Source organism: Pristis pectinata, chromosome 6 (assembly GCF_009764475.1).
Source record: "Pristis pectinata isolate sPriPec2 chromosome 6, sPriPec2.1.pri, whole genome shotgun sequence".
NCBI classification, from domain to species: Eukaryota; Metazoa; Chordata; class Chondrichthyes; order Rhinopristiformes; family Pristidae; genus Pristis; species Pristis pectinata.
The window spans coordinates 88,965,450-88,981,477 of NC_067410.1; the positions used below are offsets into that span (position 1 = coordinate 88,965,450).

The 16,028-nt window shown below is 42.4% G+C and overlaps 1 protein-coding gene across 3 annotated transcripts; it reads left to right on the forward strand.

The window, feature by feature from the left end:
• The first annotated feature begins 481 nt into the window (after positions 1 to 481).
• On the forward strand, positions 482 to 15,453 carry b3gnt7 (UDP-GlcNAc:betaGal beta-1,3-N-acetylglucosaminyltransferase 7). Of its 3 annotated transcripts, none has more exons than XM_052018320.1 (2): positions 482 to 615; positions 13,931 to 15,453. In XM_052018320.1, exon 2 carries the CDS (start codon positions 13,942 to 13,944, stop codon positions 15,154 to 15,156), a length of 1,215 nt encoding a protein of 404 aa, XP_051874280.1. In that variant the 5' UTR covers positions 482 to 615; positions 13,931 to 13,941; the 3' UTR covers positions 15,157 to 15,453. The 3 variants fall into 3 exon arrangements, with proteins under 3 accessions (XP_051874280.1, XP_051874281.1, XP_051874282.1); XM_052018321.1 differs by lacking the exon at positions 482 to 615 and adding an exon at positions 660 to 780; XM_052018322.1 differs by lacking the exon at positions 482 to 615 and adding an exon at positions 5,454 to 5,575.
• The last annotated feature ends 575 nt before the right edge of the window (positions 15,454 to 16,028 follow it).

Sequence of the window (16,028 nt, forward strand, 5' to 3'; positions counted from 1 at the left end):
GTCTCAAGGAGCTGGGGTGTGATGGACATTGCATTACTCCGGGTCTCTTGGGCTGGGGTGTGTCAGACACTGCATTACTCCCAGTCTCCCAGAGCTGGGGTGCGTTGGACACTGTATTACTCCTGGTGTCCTAGAGCTGGGGTGTGTTGGACACTGCATTACTCCTGGTGCTGGGGTGTGTCCGACACTGCACTAATCCAGGTCTCCTGGTGCTGGGGTGTGATGGACACTGCATTACTCCAGGTCTCCTGGTGCTGGGGTGTGTGGGACACTGCATTACTCCCAGTCTTCCAGAGTTGGAAAAACGCATGCCATCGCTCCCCGATCAGCATGAAGATCTGTCTCTACGTTGGGAGCGAAATCCAATCCGCAGCCTGATAGAAGAACAGATAACCACTCAGCTCTCAGCACCCTCTCTCAGCCAGAGATTCAAAGCACATTGTGGTTTGAAGAGCAAACAGGATGCTTGCTCTCAGTTACTCATTGACTGATTTTCCACAGCTGTATTGCAAAACGCGGAAGGGGCGGGTGTTCACAACTGAATCAGGTCCGAATTGCCTTGTGAGCAGTGCGCACGCTTTTACAGTTATCTGGTGGAAAGCCCATCACATTAAGGTAAATTAAACATTAATGTCTACTAGCAGCGTTTATGAAAGAGATTGAATTCGAGATTAACGTGTCGTATCGCAACGGGGACATGATTCGGGGATCACTTACAACACAATGTACTGAACAAATAACAAACACGAGTGTATTTTTCTGTGGTTTAATATTCAGGCGGTGAGTAAACCGATTACTAAATAAAATGTGGCTGGGAAATCAAACACTTTCTTAAAAAGTCACTAAACTTTCCAAGCCCCGTCCCACCTAACCCCTACCCCGTTCGGTGAAGGTGACTATTTTAGGGGAAATGTGTGACCATGTTGTGCTGTGCAGCCGCATGGGGTTTGTTACAATATATTGCGTTTGCTCTGAAATCGTTGAGTATAAAGCACCCTAACGCCTATGTCGCTAATGCACGACAACATTTTCGAATTGATTTAAGTGCAGAATTTTTAAGTTAGTAGTATTAACTTTATCAAGGGCGAGTGAAAGGAAGAAGTGTCAGTTTTATTGCAGCGCGGAAGAGAGGAACGGAACTGAGTAATGGTAGCGAGAACTTGATCACATTGCTGGATGTTTCGATAGGTGACCAACCTAGAGGGATAGACTTGGGCTATTATGAGGTGACATTACAATGAAGTGCAGGCATTACAGTGTAGTTATAATGGGGGTGCTTCCATTAACTCTGTTTAAACCGGGATAGTAATATTATTAAGGGTCGAGAGGGCGAAGAATTAATAAATTGTCTCGAATGATTTCTCTGGAGGAGGATGTTTCTGGACCAAGAGGCGTTGCTGGATGTGGTTGCAAGAAACGAGCTGGGTCAAGTGCATCGAATGTTTACTTTGGAGGGGAGAGGGATACATCCTTGGACTTGTGAGAGAAGTATGGGAGGAAATCATGGGGGCATTGACTTTAATCTTCCAATGCTTTGTGGATACCAGGGTGATGCAAAGGACTGGAAAGTAACAAATGTTTTCCTGTTGTTTAAGAAAAGAATCCGTTGCTCCATCTTTTAAAAGAAAAAGGAGTAAACACAAGTCCAGCAACTACAAGCCAATCAGTTTAATCTTGTGTCACGAACCAGCAACAAAAGAAACACACTGAGCATGATTCAGTGTTAAAAACTATTTTATTAATTACTACTTATGATAATACGTAAAGTAAAAGTAAAAATGTTAGTATGTTAGAATTCAAAAATGTTAAACCTCGAACGTTAACCCCAAAACTAAACTCTTCGTGTGTGTGGGTGTGGCAAAGTCCAAAACTCCCAGTTCCGGAATGGTTCTTAAAGTTCAGTTCCGCAAGCCATAAGGTGAAACATGAGCAAGGGCTTCTTCAACAACCACCATTGTCTGAAGATAAGACGTAGACGTAGAGAAACATAGAGAGAGTACATATGAAATCCAAATGTTCCACGATGGAACCCAAACGACACTTCAGTGTTTACTCGGTAGTGACTTCCTCACCCCGAAAAGCATCCGAATTGTGGTTGTCCACACACAAATACCTGTTTCCTTCTACAGGTCAGCAACAAAGTGAACTCCACCGGATTACTTCCAACTTCCATACATGGGTTTCAGTGGCAGACACAGTTATAGTTTCTCATCCATCGGTAGAGAAAACAAGCAGGCTGGTGTCTCTCTCCCTTCTCTCTCTCTCTCCTTCTTCTTCTTCTAACTTCTTCAACAACGTCATTACGTCCTTTATCTTCTATTGACGTAAGCACGCCCCACACACACATACACACTCTCTATCTTAAAGGGACTTTCACTGAGTCCGTAACACTTGCTGTTTGGAAAGCATTTCGAGACATTATCCTAGGAAAGGATTAATAGTCCCCTGGAGGAAAATGGCAAACTGGTTCTGATTTATTGAAGGCAAATAGTATTTAACCAATTTGATAGTACTTTTTTTATGCAGTAGCAGTTTGAGTTGATGTAGTGTATATGGATTTCCAGAAGGCTTTTGATAAGGTGCCACATAATGGGTATATCAGCAACATTGAAACACGTGGATGTAAACTTGGTTAAGTAACAGACAACAGAAGGTCCTGGTGACTGGTTGATATTTGGATTGAAAGGTGAACGATAGAATTCTTCAGAGTTTGGTGTTAGGGCCATTGTTTTTTCTTAAATCAATATTAATGCATCCTGTTGTATAAGGGAACCATTCAATAGTCTTATCACAGTGGGGTAGAAGCTGTCCTTAAGTCTGGTGGTATGTGCCCTCAGGCTCCTGTATCTTCTACCTGAAGGAAGAGGAGAGAAGAGAGAATGTCCCGGGTGGGTGGGGTCTTTCATTATGCTGGCTGCTTCACTAAGACACCGAGAGGTAAAGACAGAGTCCAAGGAGGGGAGACTGGTGTCTGTGATGCACTGGGCTGTGTCCACAACTCTGCAGTTTCTTGCAGTCCTGGGCAGAGCAGTTGCTGTACCAAGCCGTGATACATCCAGATTGGATCCTTTCTGTGGTGCATCGGTAAAAGTTGGTGAGAGTCAAAGGGGACAAACCGAATTTCTTTAGCCTCCTGAGGAAGTAGAGGCGCTGGTGAGCCTTCTTGGCCGTGGGGTCTATGTGATCTGACCAGGATAGGCTGTTGGTGATGTTCATTTCCAGGAGCTTGAAGCTCTCAACCCTCTTGACCTCAGCACCATTGATGTAGACAGGTGCATGTACACCACCCCCTTTCCTGAAGTTAATGCCCAGCTCTTTTGTTTTGTTGACATTGAGGGCAAGGTTATTGTCATGACACCATGCCACTAAGCTCTCTATCTCCTTCCTGTACTCCGACTCATCGCTGTTTGAGATACAGCCTACAATGGTGGTATCATCTGCAAACTTGTAGATGGAGTTAGAGCAGAACCTGGCCACACAGTCATGAGTGTATAGGGAGTAGAGTAGAGAGCTGAGGACGCAGCCTTGTGGGGCACCAGTGTTGAGAATAATCGTGCCGGAGGTATTGCTGCCTATCCTCACTGATTGCAGTCTGTTTGTTAGGAAGTCAATGATCCAGTTACAGAGGGAGGTGTTGAGTCCTAGTCTTGGAGTTTGGTGACAAGCTTGCTTGGGATTATTGTTTTGAAGGCAGAGCTGTAGTCAATAAACAATAGTCTAACTTGGGTATCTTTACTGTCCAGATGCTCCAGACTAAGTGTAGGGCCAGGGAGATAGCATCTGCTGTAGACCTGTTTTGGCGATAGACGAAGGACTATGACCTCACGATCTACCTTGTTGTGACCTTGCACCTTATTGCACTGCACTTTCTCTCTAGCTGTGACACTTTACTCTGTACTGTTATTGTTTTTACCTGTACTACATCAAAATGGACTCTGTACTAACTCAATGTAACTGCACTGTGTAATGAATTGACCTGCATGATTGGTATGCAAGACAAGTTTTTCACTGTACCTCGGTACAAGTGACAATAATAAACCAATACTCAGATTTGGGGGTGCAAGGCACAATTTGTAAATTTGAGGCTGACACAAATTCTGGGAGTATTGTGAAGAGGGATTGCAGGCAAAATCAGCGGGGTGATGGGATCACTTTTTGAGGCACCACAGATTTGATGGGCCAAATGGCTGTCTCCTATGTCATAAGGGTAGAGGTTGGTGCAGGATATAAACTTGCTGGTGGAATAGGTAGATGCAGAGCAGAGTGAGGTTTAATAGTGATGTATGCTCGTAGAGGGGCAATATATAACATGAAAGGAGTGTGGGGAGTAGGGGACCTGGGGTATAGGTGCACAAATCATTGAAAGTGACAGGACAGATTGAGAAAGTGATTAATAAATGCATACACAGATCTGGGCTTTATCAATAGAAGCACGGATTATAAAAGCAGGGAAGTTGTGCTGAACCTTTATAAGTCATAGGCCTGTCCTCAACAGGAGTATTGTGTTCAAGTGTGGTCATCACATTAGAGGAAGAATATGAAGCCATTGAAGGAAGTCCAGGAGATTTATGAGAAAAGTTCCTGAGATGAGGGACTACAATTACAAGGATTGGATAGAGAAGTTGCGACTGTTTTCTTCAGAGAAGGCTGAGGGAGAATTTGATTGAAGTATATAAAATGAGGGGCCAGCAAAATGGATAGTGACAGGCTGTTCCCACTCGTGGATGGGTTGAGGACAAGAGGTCACAGGTATAAAATAAAGAGCATAAAACATAGAACAGTACAGCACAGGAACAAGTCCTTCGACACACAATGTCCGCACTGAACACAATGCCAAATTAAAATGAGTCTCTTCTGCCTGCACATGAGCCATGTCCCTCCATTCCCTACATATTAGAACACAGAACATTACAGCGCAGTAAGGCCCTTTGCCCCACGATGTTGTGCTGACCTTTCAGCCTTTTAACCTTTTAAGATCAATCTAACCATTCCCTCCCACGTAGCCTTCCATTTTTCTTTCATCCATGTGCCTATCTATAGTCTCTTAAATGTCCCTAATGTATCTGCCTCTACCAGCACCCCTGGCAGTGCATTCCACGCACCCACCGCTGTGTGTGTGTGTATGTGTGTGTGTATGTATGTAAAAAAAACTTTACCTCTGATATCATGAGTGACAAGGGAAAAAAATTTTTATTCAGTGTCTGGTTGGAATGTGGAATGTACTGTTTGCAGATGTGGTGGAGATAGGTTCCAGGCCTTCAACAAGGAATTGGATAAACATGGTGAAAAAAAAATTCCAAGGCTATGGAGAAAGGGCTGAGGGATGGAACTGGGAATTTGCTCTGGTTCAGTGCGGACATGATGGATCAAGTGGCCTCCTGTTCAGTTGTCATTCTGTGATTCCATGAAAACTGCAGGTAGCTGCTTTTAATATAGTCAACTGTCTGCTAAATTTGTGCATGAGGAGTCCTGAGTTCAGACCAAAGGTTTGTCTGAGGTGCCCTGAAGTTAGAAGTTGAAAGATGAGTGGGGCAGAGTCCCAGACTGTGTGCATTCTCACTTTGGAAACATAAAGGTGACTTTCTAAATAGAACGTTGTTATTTGCAATCAAAGAGCAAAATTTATAGGAAATTTGGAGCAAGTACTTTGTCATAGTGTCCAGATTTTTCTACAGATTCAATCTAAGGAGCAATGACACCACCACAAATTCAAATAGCACTTTCATTTATATGCGTGGGCATGTGGACAAATTTTGTACCCCAAATTTTTACCGCTCACACCTACACCTGGATGTAACATTACCATTGGCAAGGCTGTGGATTCTGTTTCGAAGCTAAGGTTGGAAAGTAAAAATGTTGTTCTGAGTCCCAGCTCTCCTTGAGATGGAGAATCAAGTAGAAAAAGTTAGTGGCCCAATCAAGTTTCAGGGGCTGTGTTTGGGGTTATTTTTAAAAAAATCAATCGTCTAATGTGGAAAGCAGAATTGAGTCTAGTGTTCAGTCTGGTTATAAATGCAGAGGATGCTAAACAGCAGAAAGGGTCATCTGTGCAGCTCAGACTGCTCAGGGTTATTTTGCAGTTGTTTTTAGTAGTGGCAAGTTCAAAGCACTATCCACATGAGCCTCTGAGCATATCACCCATCCAGTTCCTTAACCACAATTGGTCTGGCCTTTAGGTAGCTGGTGATTTGGTCTTATTCTGGAGCATGCCTTGAAGCATTTGCAGTAAATGAGAAAGATGTATTGATATCATTATTCAGAATTTAGTGGACTGTGTTGCTGTTAAGCTGTGTGATACAGGCAGGCGTTTCCTTGATGAAAGTTTAATGAGGGAACCTGATAATGAATGGATGATACCAGATATTGGTGACCCCATTATCATATCATCACAATTTAATTTATGATTGATTGCTGGAAAACTAATATTCTTGAGTATGATTTCTTATACTTTGAGGTGCCTTTAGGGTACTTTTGAAGGTTCCTATTGACCTGATAAATTTATGCTCTCTTACAGTTTAGAAAAACAATTGGACTCATTCAAAGATAATGGCATCGATATGGTATTTTTACAATATTTAATATAGTTATGAGAATTGTTTTAATGACAAGTAGTTTATTAATTTCAAGTGCAGAGATTTCTAGTAAGTTTAATGAATTCATTTGGCTGCAGAATGTTTGGAAGCTGTAACTACTATGATTGTTAGTCAGTAATCCTACATAATCTCCTTTATCCATAAAGTAAATGTTTTTCTCTATTGCAGTATCAAATGCTAGTCCACTAAGAAATTCCCAATATTGTTCAAATAACACCAAGTCATTACTGTTGCATAGTAGTTTATGTATCTAGTTCGACTTTTAATTACGGATGTGCAATATGTGTGATCAGAACTTCAAATTGAGTAACTTTTGCTGAATTTCCGCTTGTATTAGAGACACACTGCTGACAACCAGTGAAAGGCACAGTTAATTTTACTCAGAACTTCAAAGACAATGTACGAGCTTGTACGGTATGCTACTCAGTACGTGAGTTGATCAGTCTTGGTCAGACTTGTGGTAACCCTTTGTTTTTGGATCTCTGCAGCACAGAAACAGGTTGAACTCGTCTGTGCTGAACAAAGTGCTTTCCTGAGCCAGTCCCATGTGTTTGGTCTGGGTCCCTAATAAACCTTTCCTATCCATGTACCTGTCCAAATATCTTTTAAGTATTGTAATTATACCTGCCTCTCCCACTTTCTCTGGCAATTCATTCTGTATACCCACCACCCTCTGTGTGGAAAATCTTGCTGCTTAGATCCCCTTTAAATCTTTCCCCTCTCAAATTAAACCTATTCCCTCTAGTCTTAGACTCCCCTACACTAGGGAAAAATCTGTGACTATCTACCCTATCTGTGCCCCTCATGACTTTATAAACCTCATAAAGTCACCCCACAGCCTCCTTTGCTCCAGGGAAAGGAGTCCTAGCCTATCCAGTCTTTCCTTATAATTTGAGTCCTTCAGTTCAGACAAAATCCTTAAATCTTTTCTGCAGCCTCTCAAGCTTAATCACATCCTTCCTATAGCATGGTGACCAGAACTGCATGCACTTCTCTGATTATGGTCTAACTAACATTTTCTGGCGTTGTATCAGGACATCCCAACTTGTACTCAATGCCATGGCTGATGAAGGCAAGCATTCCATACATCTTCTTCACCACTCTGTCTACCCATGCTGCCACTTTCAGGGAACTATATACTTGTACCCCAAGATCAGTCTCTGTTCAACAGCACTCCCCAGGGCCCTGCCGTTCACTATGCAAGTCCTGCCCTGGTTTAACTTCCCAAAATGTATCGCTTCACTTTTATCTGAGTTAAATTCCATCTGCTGTTTCCCCCCCCCCCCCCCCCAACTTTCCCAGTTGATCCATATCCTGTTGTAACAGGTATAGGTGTAGTTACGGGAACCTGCCTGCACCCAATCAATGCAGGTTCCCATAACTTCACCTATAACATGGAGGAAGTAAACGGAGAAGTTTTGTCTGAATAGTTCAGCCAGATGAAGGAGGAGTTGGAAGGGAACTGGTTGGCTAGATGTAGGATGGAAGTGCAGAGGAAATGAGTGTCCCTGGTGAAACTGGGTCAGATGGGACCAGGAAAATGGAAATTGTTAAAGTGGTGCAGGGCATCTGAAGGGTCATGGACTAAGTGGAAAGACATTGAATGTGGCAGAAAAGATAGAGTCAAGGCAAGGAGGAATGTGCTCTGTGGGACAAGAACAGGCTGAAGAATGGATATACCAGGACATTCCTGCTCGTGGGTCATGGGGAAGAGGTTGAGGTAGCTGTGTGTGCTTGTGGGACTATGAGACAGAAGGCTGTGAAGGGAAGATCTCCTGAAGAAGTAAGGTCAGTGTTTGCCTGGGAGACGGTGACCTGATGGTTAAGAGGGAAGTATGAGGATTTTTCAGAGAGCTGGGGTTCGGAGGTCAACAAGAACAGTCCTGCCCTTGTCAGTAGTGTGTTTTTGGTGGGTTCCAATTGTTTATAAAGGCTTGGCAACATGGGTGAGTTGTTAATTGGCTTTCTTTTTTATCCCAAAAGATGGATTTCCACATCTGATGGGAAAATGAGCAGGTTCCAGGCAGCTTGGTACTTATTGACTATGTTGTAAATCTGAGCATCAAGGAACAGCAATGACATTTGTTTCATATCACTTTTTAAGGTTTGTTTAAAGGGAATAAGTATGGATGGAACATTAACACTGATCTACTATTTGTAATTGATTTTAAGGTGTAGGAACGTGCATATAATAAAGTTGTCTTGTCGCTGGGATTTCTTAGCACATCACCTGAAAACATCTGTCTTTTGTAATCCAAGCTCTCCAGTTGGTGCTTCAGTGAAATTTTTTTGAGTTTGGTTGGATTTCTTCTGAAGTTTTTGTGGATCATGGAACCAGTCCCCTTCCCTCTCTCCATAGCTGTGCAAATTCTATCCTTTCAGGTACTTATCTAACTCCAATGTGAATGATAGATTCAATTCAATCTCCATTACAACCCTGGCAGTGCATTCCAGACTCTGAATGTTCACTACATGAAACTTTTTTGGGTTCTTTTTCCAGTCGCTTTCTTTCTGTAGCCGCTTTTCTTCTTTGGCATTCTGTCATTCGGAACAATTTCTCTGTATTTACTCTTGACTAGACCCTTCTCAAAGCTCTATCAGATCTCCTTGCAATCTCCTCTGTTCCAAGGAGAACAACTACTAGTTTCTCCATTCTATCCACATAACTGACTGAAGACCCTGAAACTATTTTGATAAATATCTGCTGCACCTGCCTTAAAGAAATAGGCACTGTACTCCAATTGTGACTGAACCAGAGTTTTATAAAGGCTCATCATAACTCCCTAACTCTTGCACTCAGTGGCTCTGTTCATAAAGACCAGGATCCTATGGGTTTTTACAACCACTTTTTCAACCTTCTCCACCAATTTCAATTAGCTATGCACCTATCCCAAGATCTGTTCTTGCACCATTTTTAGAATTATGTTGTCTAGTTTGCATTTTTTCTTCTCATTCATCCAACTGAAAAACAGAATGTTTTGCATTTCACTGCATTAGTTTTAATTTGCTGCCCATCCTGCAATTCTGCCTTTATCTTGTTGAAATCTATTGCCAGACTCTTTACTGTTCAATACACCTCTTGGTTTTATCATCAAAACATTTGGAAATTATGCCCTGCACAACCAAGTCCAAATCATTAATATACACATAAAGAAGGGCAGTGCTCCCAGTACTGACCCCAGGGAACCTCAATGTACACTCCCCTTCAGTCCTACAAACCAACGTTCACCACAAATGTTTCATGTAAGCATACAAGCTAACAAATTGGAACCAGAGTAGGCCATTTGGCCTGCTCCACTATTCCATAAGGTCATGGCTGATTTGATTATAGTCTCAACTGTGTTCCCCATGTACTGCAGTAACTTTCACCTCTTGCTTATCAGGAATCTTCTCTGCCTTTGCAACTATTTCAAATTCCTGTTGCTTAACTAATTTTCTCTTTGCCTTCAATCTTGATGACAGGTCTATAATTTGGCACCTTATCAAATGATCTGTGGAAAGCCAATTCCATATCAATTATGTTTCCCTTAACAACCCTCTGTTTCTTCATCAAAACATTGCCAGGTTGGTTGGACATTAATTTTCCTTTGACAAATGAATGCTGGCTTTCTCTAATCAATGCTGAAGAGACTGGAACAGCACAAGTTCAAGACCCCCCTCCCCAGCATACTGCCAACTAACATCCAGGCCATTGAGAACAAAGTTGATGAACTAAGGGCGAGACTGACCTACCAAAGAGAACTGAGGGACTGATGTGTGCTGTGTCTCACCGAAACATGGCTTTCACCTGACTGCGCCATACAACCTGAGGGCTTCTCAATTCATGGGATGGACCGTAAGGCATCCTCGAGCAAAGTTAGAGGTGGAGGGGTCCCTGGCCCTACACTCATCTCTGGAGCATCTGGACAGTAAAGGCATCAATGTTAGACGATTGCTTATTAACTACAGCTCCACCTTCAATACAAAAGTTCCACGCAAACTCCGAGACCTGGGGACTCAACACCTCCCTCTGCAACTGGATCTTCATCTTCCTGACCAACAGACCGCGATCAGTGAGGATAGACAGCAACGCCTCTGCCACAATTATTCTCAACACTGGCACGCCATGAACTGCCTCCTCAACCCCCGACTCCACACTGGTGCCCCACAAGGCTGCATCCTCAGCCCCCTACTCTGCTCCTTATATCCTCATGACTGCGTGACTGCTCTAATTCCATCTACAAGTTTGCAGATAATACCACCATAGTGGGCTGAATCTCAAAAAATGATGAGTCGGAGTACAGGAAGAAGATGGAGAGCCTAGTGACATGGTCTCTTGACAACAACCTTTCCCTCAATGTCGGCAAAACAAAAGAGCTGGTCGTTAACTTCAGGAAGGGGGGAGATGTGGAGGTTGCGAGGGTTGAGAGCTTCAAGTTCCTAGGAGTGAACATCACCAATAGCCTGATGCCACAGCTAAGGAAGCTCACCAGCGCCTCTACTTCCTCAGGAGGCTAAAGAAACTTGGCATGTCTCCTTTGACCCTCACCAGTTTTTATCGTTGCACATAGAAAGCATCCTATCTGGATGCATCACAGCTTGGTATGGCAACTGCTCTGCCCATGACTGCAAGAAAATACAGAGTTGTGGACACAGCCCAGCGCATCAGGGAAACCAGCCTCCCCTCCATGGACTCTGACTATACTTCTCACTGCCTCGGTAAAGCAGCCAGCATAATCAAAGACCCCACCCACTCTGGATATTCTCTCTTCTCTCTTCTCCCCTCTCCCATCGTGCAGAAGATGCAAAAGCCTGAAAGCACATGCCACCAGGCTCAAGGACAGTTTCTATCCTACAGTGATAAGACTATTGAATGGTTCCCTAGCATGATAAGGTGGAGTCTTGACCTCGTAATCTACCTTGTTATGACCTTGCACCTTATTGTCTACCTGCACTTTGATAGGCACGTTCGGGGGAGAGTAGATCGACCGGGGGATGGGTCAAAGGTATGGAGGCAGGTGCCCCATGGGGGGAGGGGAGGAGAAAAATAATCTGCCTTTCTGCCTGTCACTGTCTCTTACCTGCATCACCTATCACTACCTTGTGCCCACCCCACCTTCCCTCTTTTGGCCACCTATCACTGCTCTGTTTCTTCTCTCCTATATATTGGACTTCCCCTTTTCCTATCTTCAGTCCTGAAAAAGGGTCCTGACCCAAAACATTGACTGTCTGTTTTTCTCCACAGATGTTGCCTGGCCTGCTGAGTTTCTCCAGCATCTTGTTGTTTTTTCTTTTGGATAAAAATGTAGATGGGTGGGTTAGTAAGTTTGCAGACGATATGAAGATTGGTGGCATTGTGGATAGTGTAGAAGATTGCCAAAGGATACAGCGGGGTATAGATCAGTTACAGATATGGGCAGAGAAATGGCAGATGGAGTTTAACCCAGCCAAATGTAAGGTGTTGCACTTTGAGAGATGAAATGTAAAGGGAAAGTACACAGTTAATGGCTGGACCCTTAATAGTGTTGATATACAGAGGGATCTTGGGGTCTCAGTCCATAGCTCCCTGAAAGTGGCTACAGAGGTTGATAGGGTGGTAAAGAAGGCATATGGCATGCTTGCATTTATTAGTTGAGGAATTGAGTTCAAGAGCTGGCAAGTTATGTCGCTGCTTTATAAACCTCTAGTTAGGCTGCATCTGGAGTATTGCATTCATTTCTGGTTGCGCCGTTACAGGAAGGATGTGGGGGCTTTGGAGAGGGTGAAGAGGAGGTTTACCAGGATGCTGCCTGGATTAGAGAGCACATGCTATGAGGAGAGGTTGGACAAACTTAGGTTGTTTTCTCTAGAGCAGCTGAGGGGAGATCTGTTCAAGGCTCTTAAGATTATGAGAGGCATAGATAGAGTAGACAGCTGACATCTTTATTTCCAAGGTTATCTAATACCAGAGGGCATGCAGTTAAGGTGAGAGGGGGCAAGTTCAGTGGAGCTGTGCGGGGCAAGTTCTTTTTTTACGCAGAGTGATGGGTGCCTGGAATGTGCTGGCAGGGGTGGTAGTGGATGCAAATACTGTAGAGGCATTTAAGAGGCTCTTCGGCACATGAATGTGCAGGAAATGGAGGGATGTGGATGTTGCGTAGGCAGACCGGATTAGCTTAGATGGGCATTTGATTACTAATTTAGTTCAGCACAACATCATGGGCCAAAGGGACTGTCCCTGGGCTATACCCCTACAAATATTAACTGCTTGATTTTTCTCCTCCTTCCCTGTATAGTTGAGCCACCCATCATGCAATTGTTTTGGCCTGACAGCTCTCTCCAGGGAACCCTCTTTCCCCCATCAGTACTTGGAACTGAATGCCAGTTGGAGAGCAAGATGCCCTCAAAACTCTCCTGAATTAAGTGCCTGCTGATTTTTGTCCATCAAGTGGTCATTAACTTCCCCTCTGTCACCATTCCATTAAACAGCACAGTGACCATCTCCTCAAACATGCTATCCACAGACCATTTGATCATCATGGCATCAGGTGTCACTTAAGCTCCAAAGCACAGAGCTTGAGCTCCTCCAGTTGACAACATGTCCTGCATCTTTGGTTGGCCAGCACGTAGGAAGCTTGGAGTTCCTAGATGGTGCAAAAGGTGCATTCCATTGGTCTGAAGTGGTTTGAAGCCTCTATTTATTAGATTAAGATGAGTAATGCAAAGAATATACAAGATACAATTACAATAAATTACTTACTGTTTTACTTGCTCTGGACCAAATGCTTCTTTAAACTTCCCAAGGCCCTGTTTCCCCAGGTTCATGTAAAGCTTTGCACGCATGTTCAATGAGCAAGGGAAACTGGGCAATAACAGCCTGCTGAGTGCAATAATATTTCCAAACTACAGAAATGCATCAAAACAATGAGAACTGTGACATCATTGATTCTTGCCCTTAGCAGAAACAGTAGTTGTAAAATTGGTGCAAGAGCAGGTGGAGATGTGACCATAATAGTTATGCTACCAGACAAGGTTCATAGATCCAGCTGAGGGTTCAAATCGCACGAGTAGTTTGAGAATTTTGAATTAATTGGTTTTGTACTTGGGTTGAAGGGCCTGGATTTGCTGACATATGTCAGAAACATTTAAGTGACAAGCTTGACTGTTAGTATGAAATGTTGATTACTGCTACACATGTATTTGCCTCTTTCAATAACATTGGAATGAAGAAGGGAAGCCCCTATTGTATTTACACAGAATGGCAGAAATGTGAAGTGCCTTAGTAAAGATTCATTGTTCTTAGATTTTTAGTTGAATTTAATTATTTCACTGAATTATCTGTGTAATTACTGAATTAATGTTTCTGTTTCATCACTTAGAACCATTTCTGATGAAGATGTATTTTAGAGGGAAGAAACAATTAAAACGTTGCTGTATCATCTCCTTCGTGCTTGTGATAATGTTGACTGTGCTGGAGAAAAGCAGCTATACGAATCAGGAGTCCCAGAGTATCTCTTGGAGATCCAGTTCTTCAAAGGACAGACTAGTTGTCAATTTTCTGAACTTCTTCACTCCCTTGGACAACTTCTGGAGTCCCAGTAAAACCGAGACTACTGCCACAGAGATGGGAACAATAGCAAGGAGGGAGGCCAAACAATGGGATGTGACAGCTGCCAATTGTGCTCCCACCAACTTTACTCACACTGAATTGTTGACTGGCTTGGAACCAAACTTTGAACAGTTCTTACAATACAGACACTGTAGGTATTTTCCAATGATTCTCAATCATCCTGAGAAATGCAGTGGTGACATCTACCTTTTGGTGATTGTTAAATCCATCATAACACAGTATGACCGAAGAGAGGTGATCAGGAAAACATGGGGCAAAGAAATGGAGCTGGGTGGGAAGCAAATTAAAACGTTGTTTCTTTTGGGGACTTCATCCATTGAACATGAAAGGTACCACCATCAAAAGCTCTTGGAATATGAAAATATAATTTACAGGGATATTCTCCAGTGGGACTTCATGGACACTTTCTTCAATCTCACCTTAAAAGAGGTTAACTTTCTCAGATGGTTTTCCACTTACTGTGAGAATGTTAAGTACATTTTTAAAGGAGATGATGATGTGTTTGTGAGCACAGAGAATGTTCTTGAGTTTCTTAATGCACGCTATTTCCAGAATCTTTTTGTGGGTGATGTATTGTACAAGGCCAAACCAATTAGAAAGAAGGAAAATAAATATTACATACCTGAAAGCTTGTACAATAAAACTTACTATCCACCTTATGTAGGAGGTGGTGGATTTTTGATGGCTGGTTCACTGGCAAAAAGGTTATACAGTGTGTCAGAAAGCTTGGAGCTCTACCCAATTGATGATGTTTTCTTGGGGATGTGCCTAGAACTGTTGAGAATAACCCCTATGGGTCACTGTGGTTTTAAGACCTTTGGGCTAGTGAGAAACAAAAACAGTAAGATGAATAAAGAGCCTTGTCTTTATAAAAGCATGCTGGTGGTGCACAAACTTTTGCCAGCAGAGCTTCTAGAAATGTGGAAATTAGTTCATAGCAACATTAGTTGTTCTAAGAAACTGAAAGTACCATAGAAATGTTACCAAAGCAATTCTGGAGGAGTGCAATTTGTAATGTGAAAGCAAAATCCTGATTCTTCTTTTGAAAAGAATGTACATTTAACTTATTTTCCATCAACAATCTCAATTTTTTATGTTTTTCACCTGAATTTTTGACTTGTTATATGGAATTAAAATGGTTCCAAAATGGATTTATATTTATGTATTATTCATTGTCTAAAAATCTGAATGGAATGATAGAAAATGTATTTTCATCAAAATATGTAGTGATATAAATTTTGATGAGAAAGTAATTTCACTATGATTAATAAAAAAAACAATTACAAGAGATCTGACTATTGGCAGCACAGCTTTGAGTTGCATTGTGGACCCAACTTCTGCTTCTGTGATTATTACTTGAATCTCTGATTTTTTTTTGAGGGGATGTGGTTAAATATGAATACCATTGTAATTGTGTTTATAAAAGAAAACAAAATTTGTCCCAACAAAGCCATTCCCTGTGGAGGCTCTATGCAAATTTCCCTCTGGGCTTTAAATCCATTCTTTATACTGTGGAGTGACATGGTATAATTATTAATTTGTGATTTTTTTAAAATACTCATTACACCTTTTGTAGTTCTTCTAAACAATTTCTGGGATTGAAGAGAAGTAGCTTATTCTGTAAGACGAGCATGATCCCAGTTTGATTGGACCTTTTTAAATTCCAGATAGACCTCCCCACATCTACACCATTAAAATAATGTGTTGGGAGATCCTGAGTTTCTCTAAACAAGCCCTCTCCACAAAACACTCATTGCAATTCAGGCCAGTGGGTACTTGGTGCAAATCTCTCGTTGGGGCCTTTAAAAGGAATAATACACAAAACCAGGAGAGGAACTGATTTTCTT

What these genes read in the sequence shown, in the direction of transcription:
- b3gnt7 (XM_052018320.1), top strand. Translation starts at nt 13,942, where the DNA reads ATGAAGATGTATTTTAGAGGGAAGAAACAATTAAAACGTTGCTGTATC.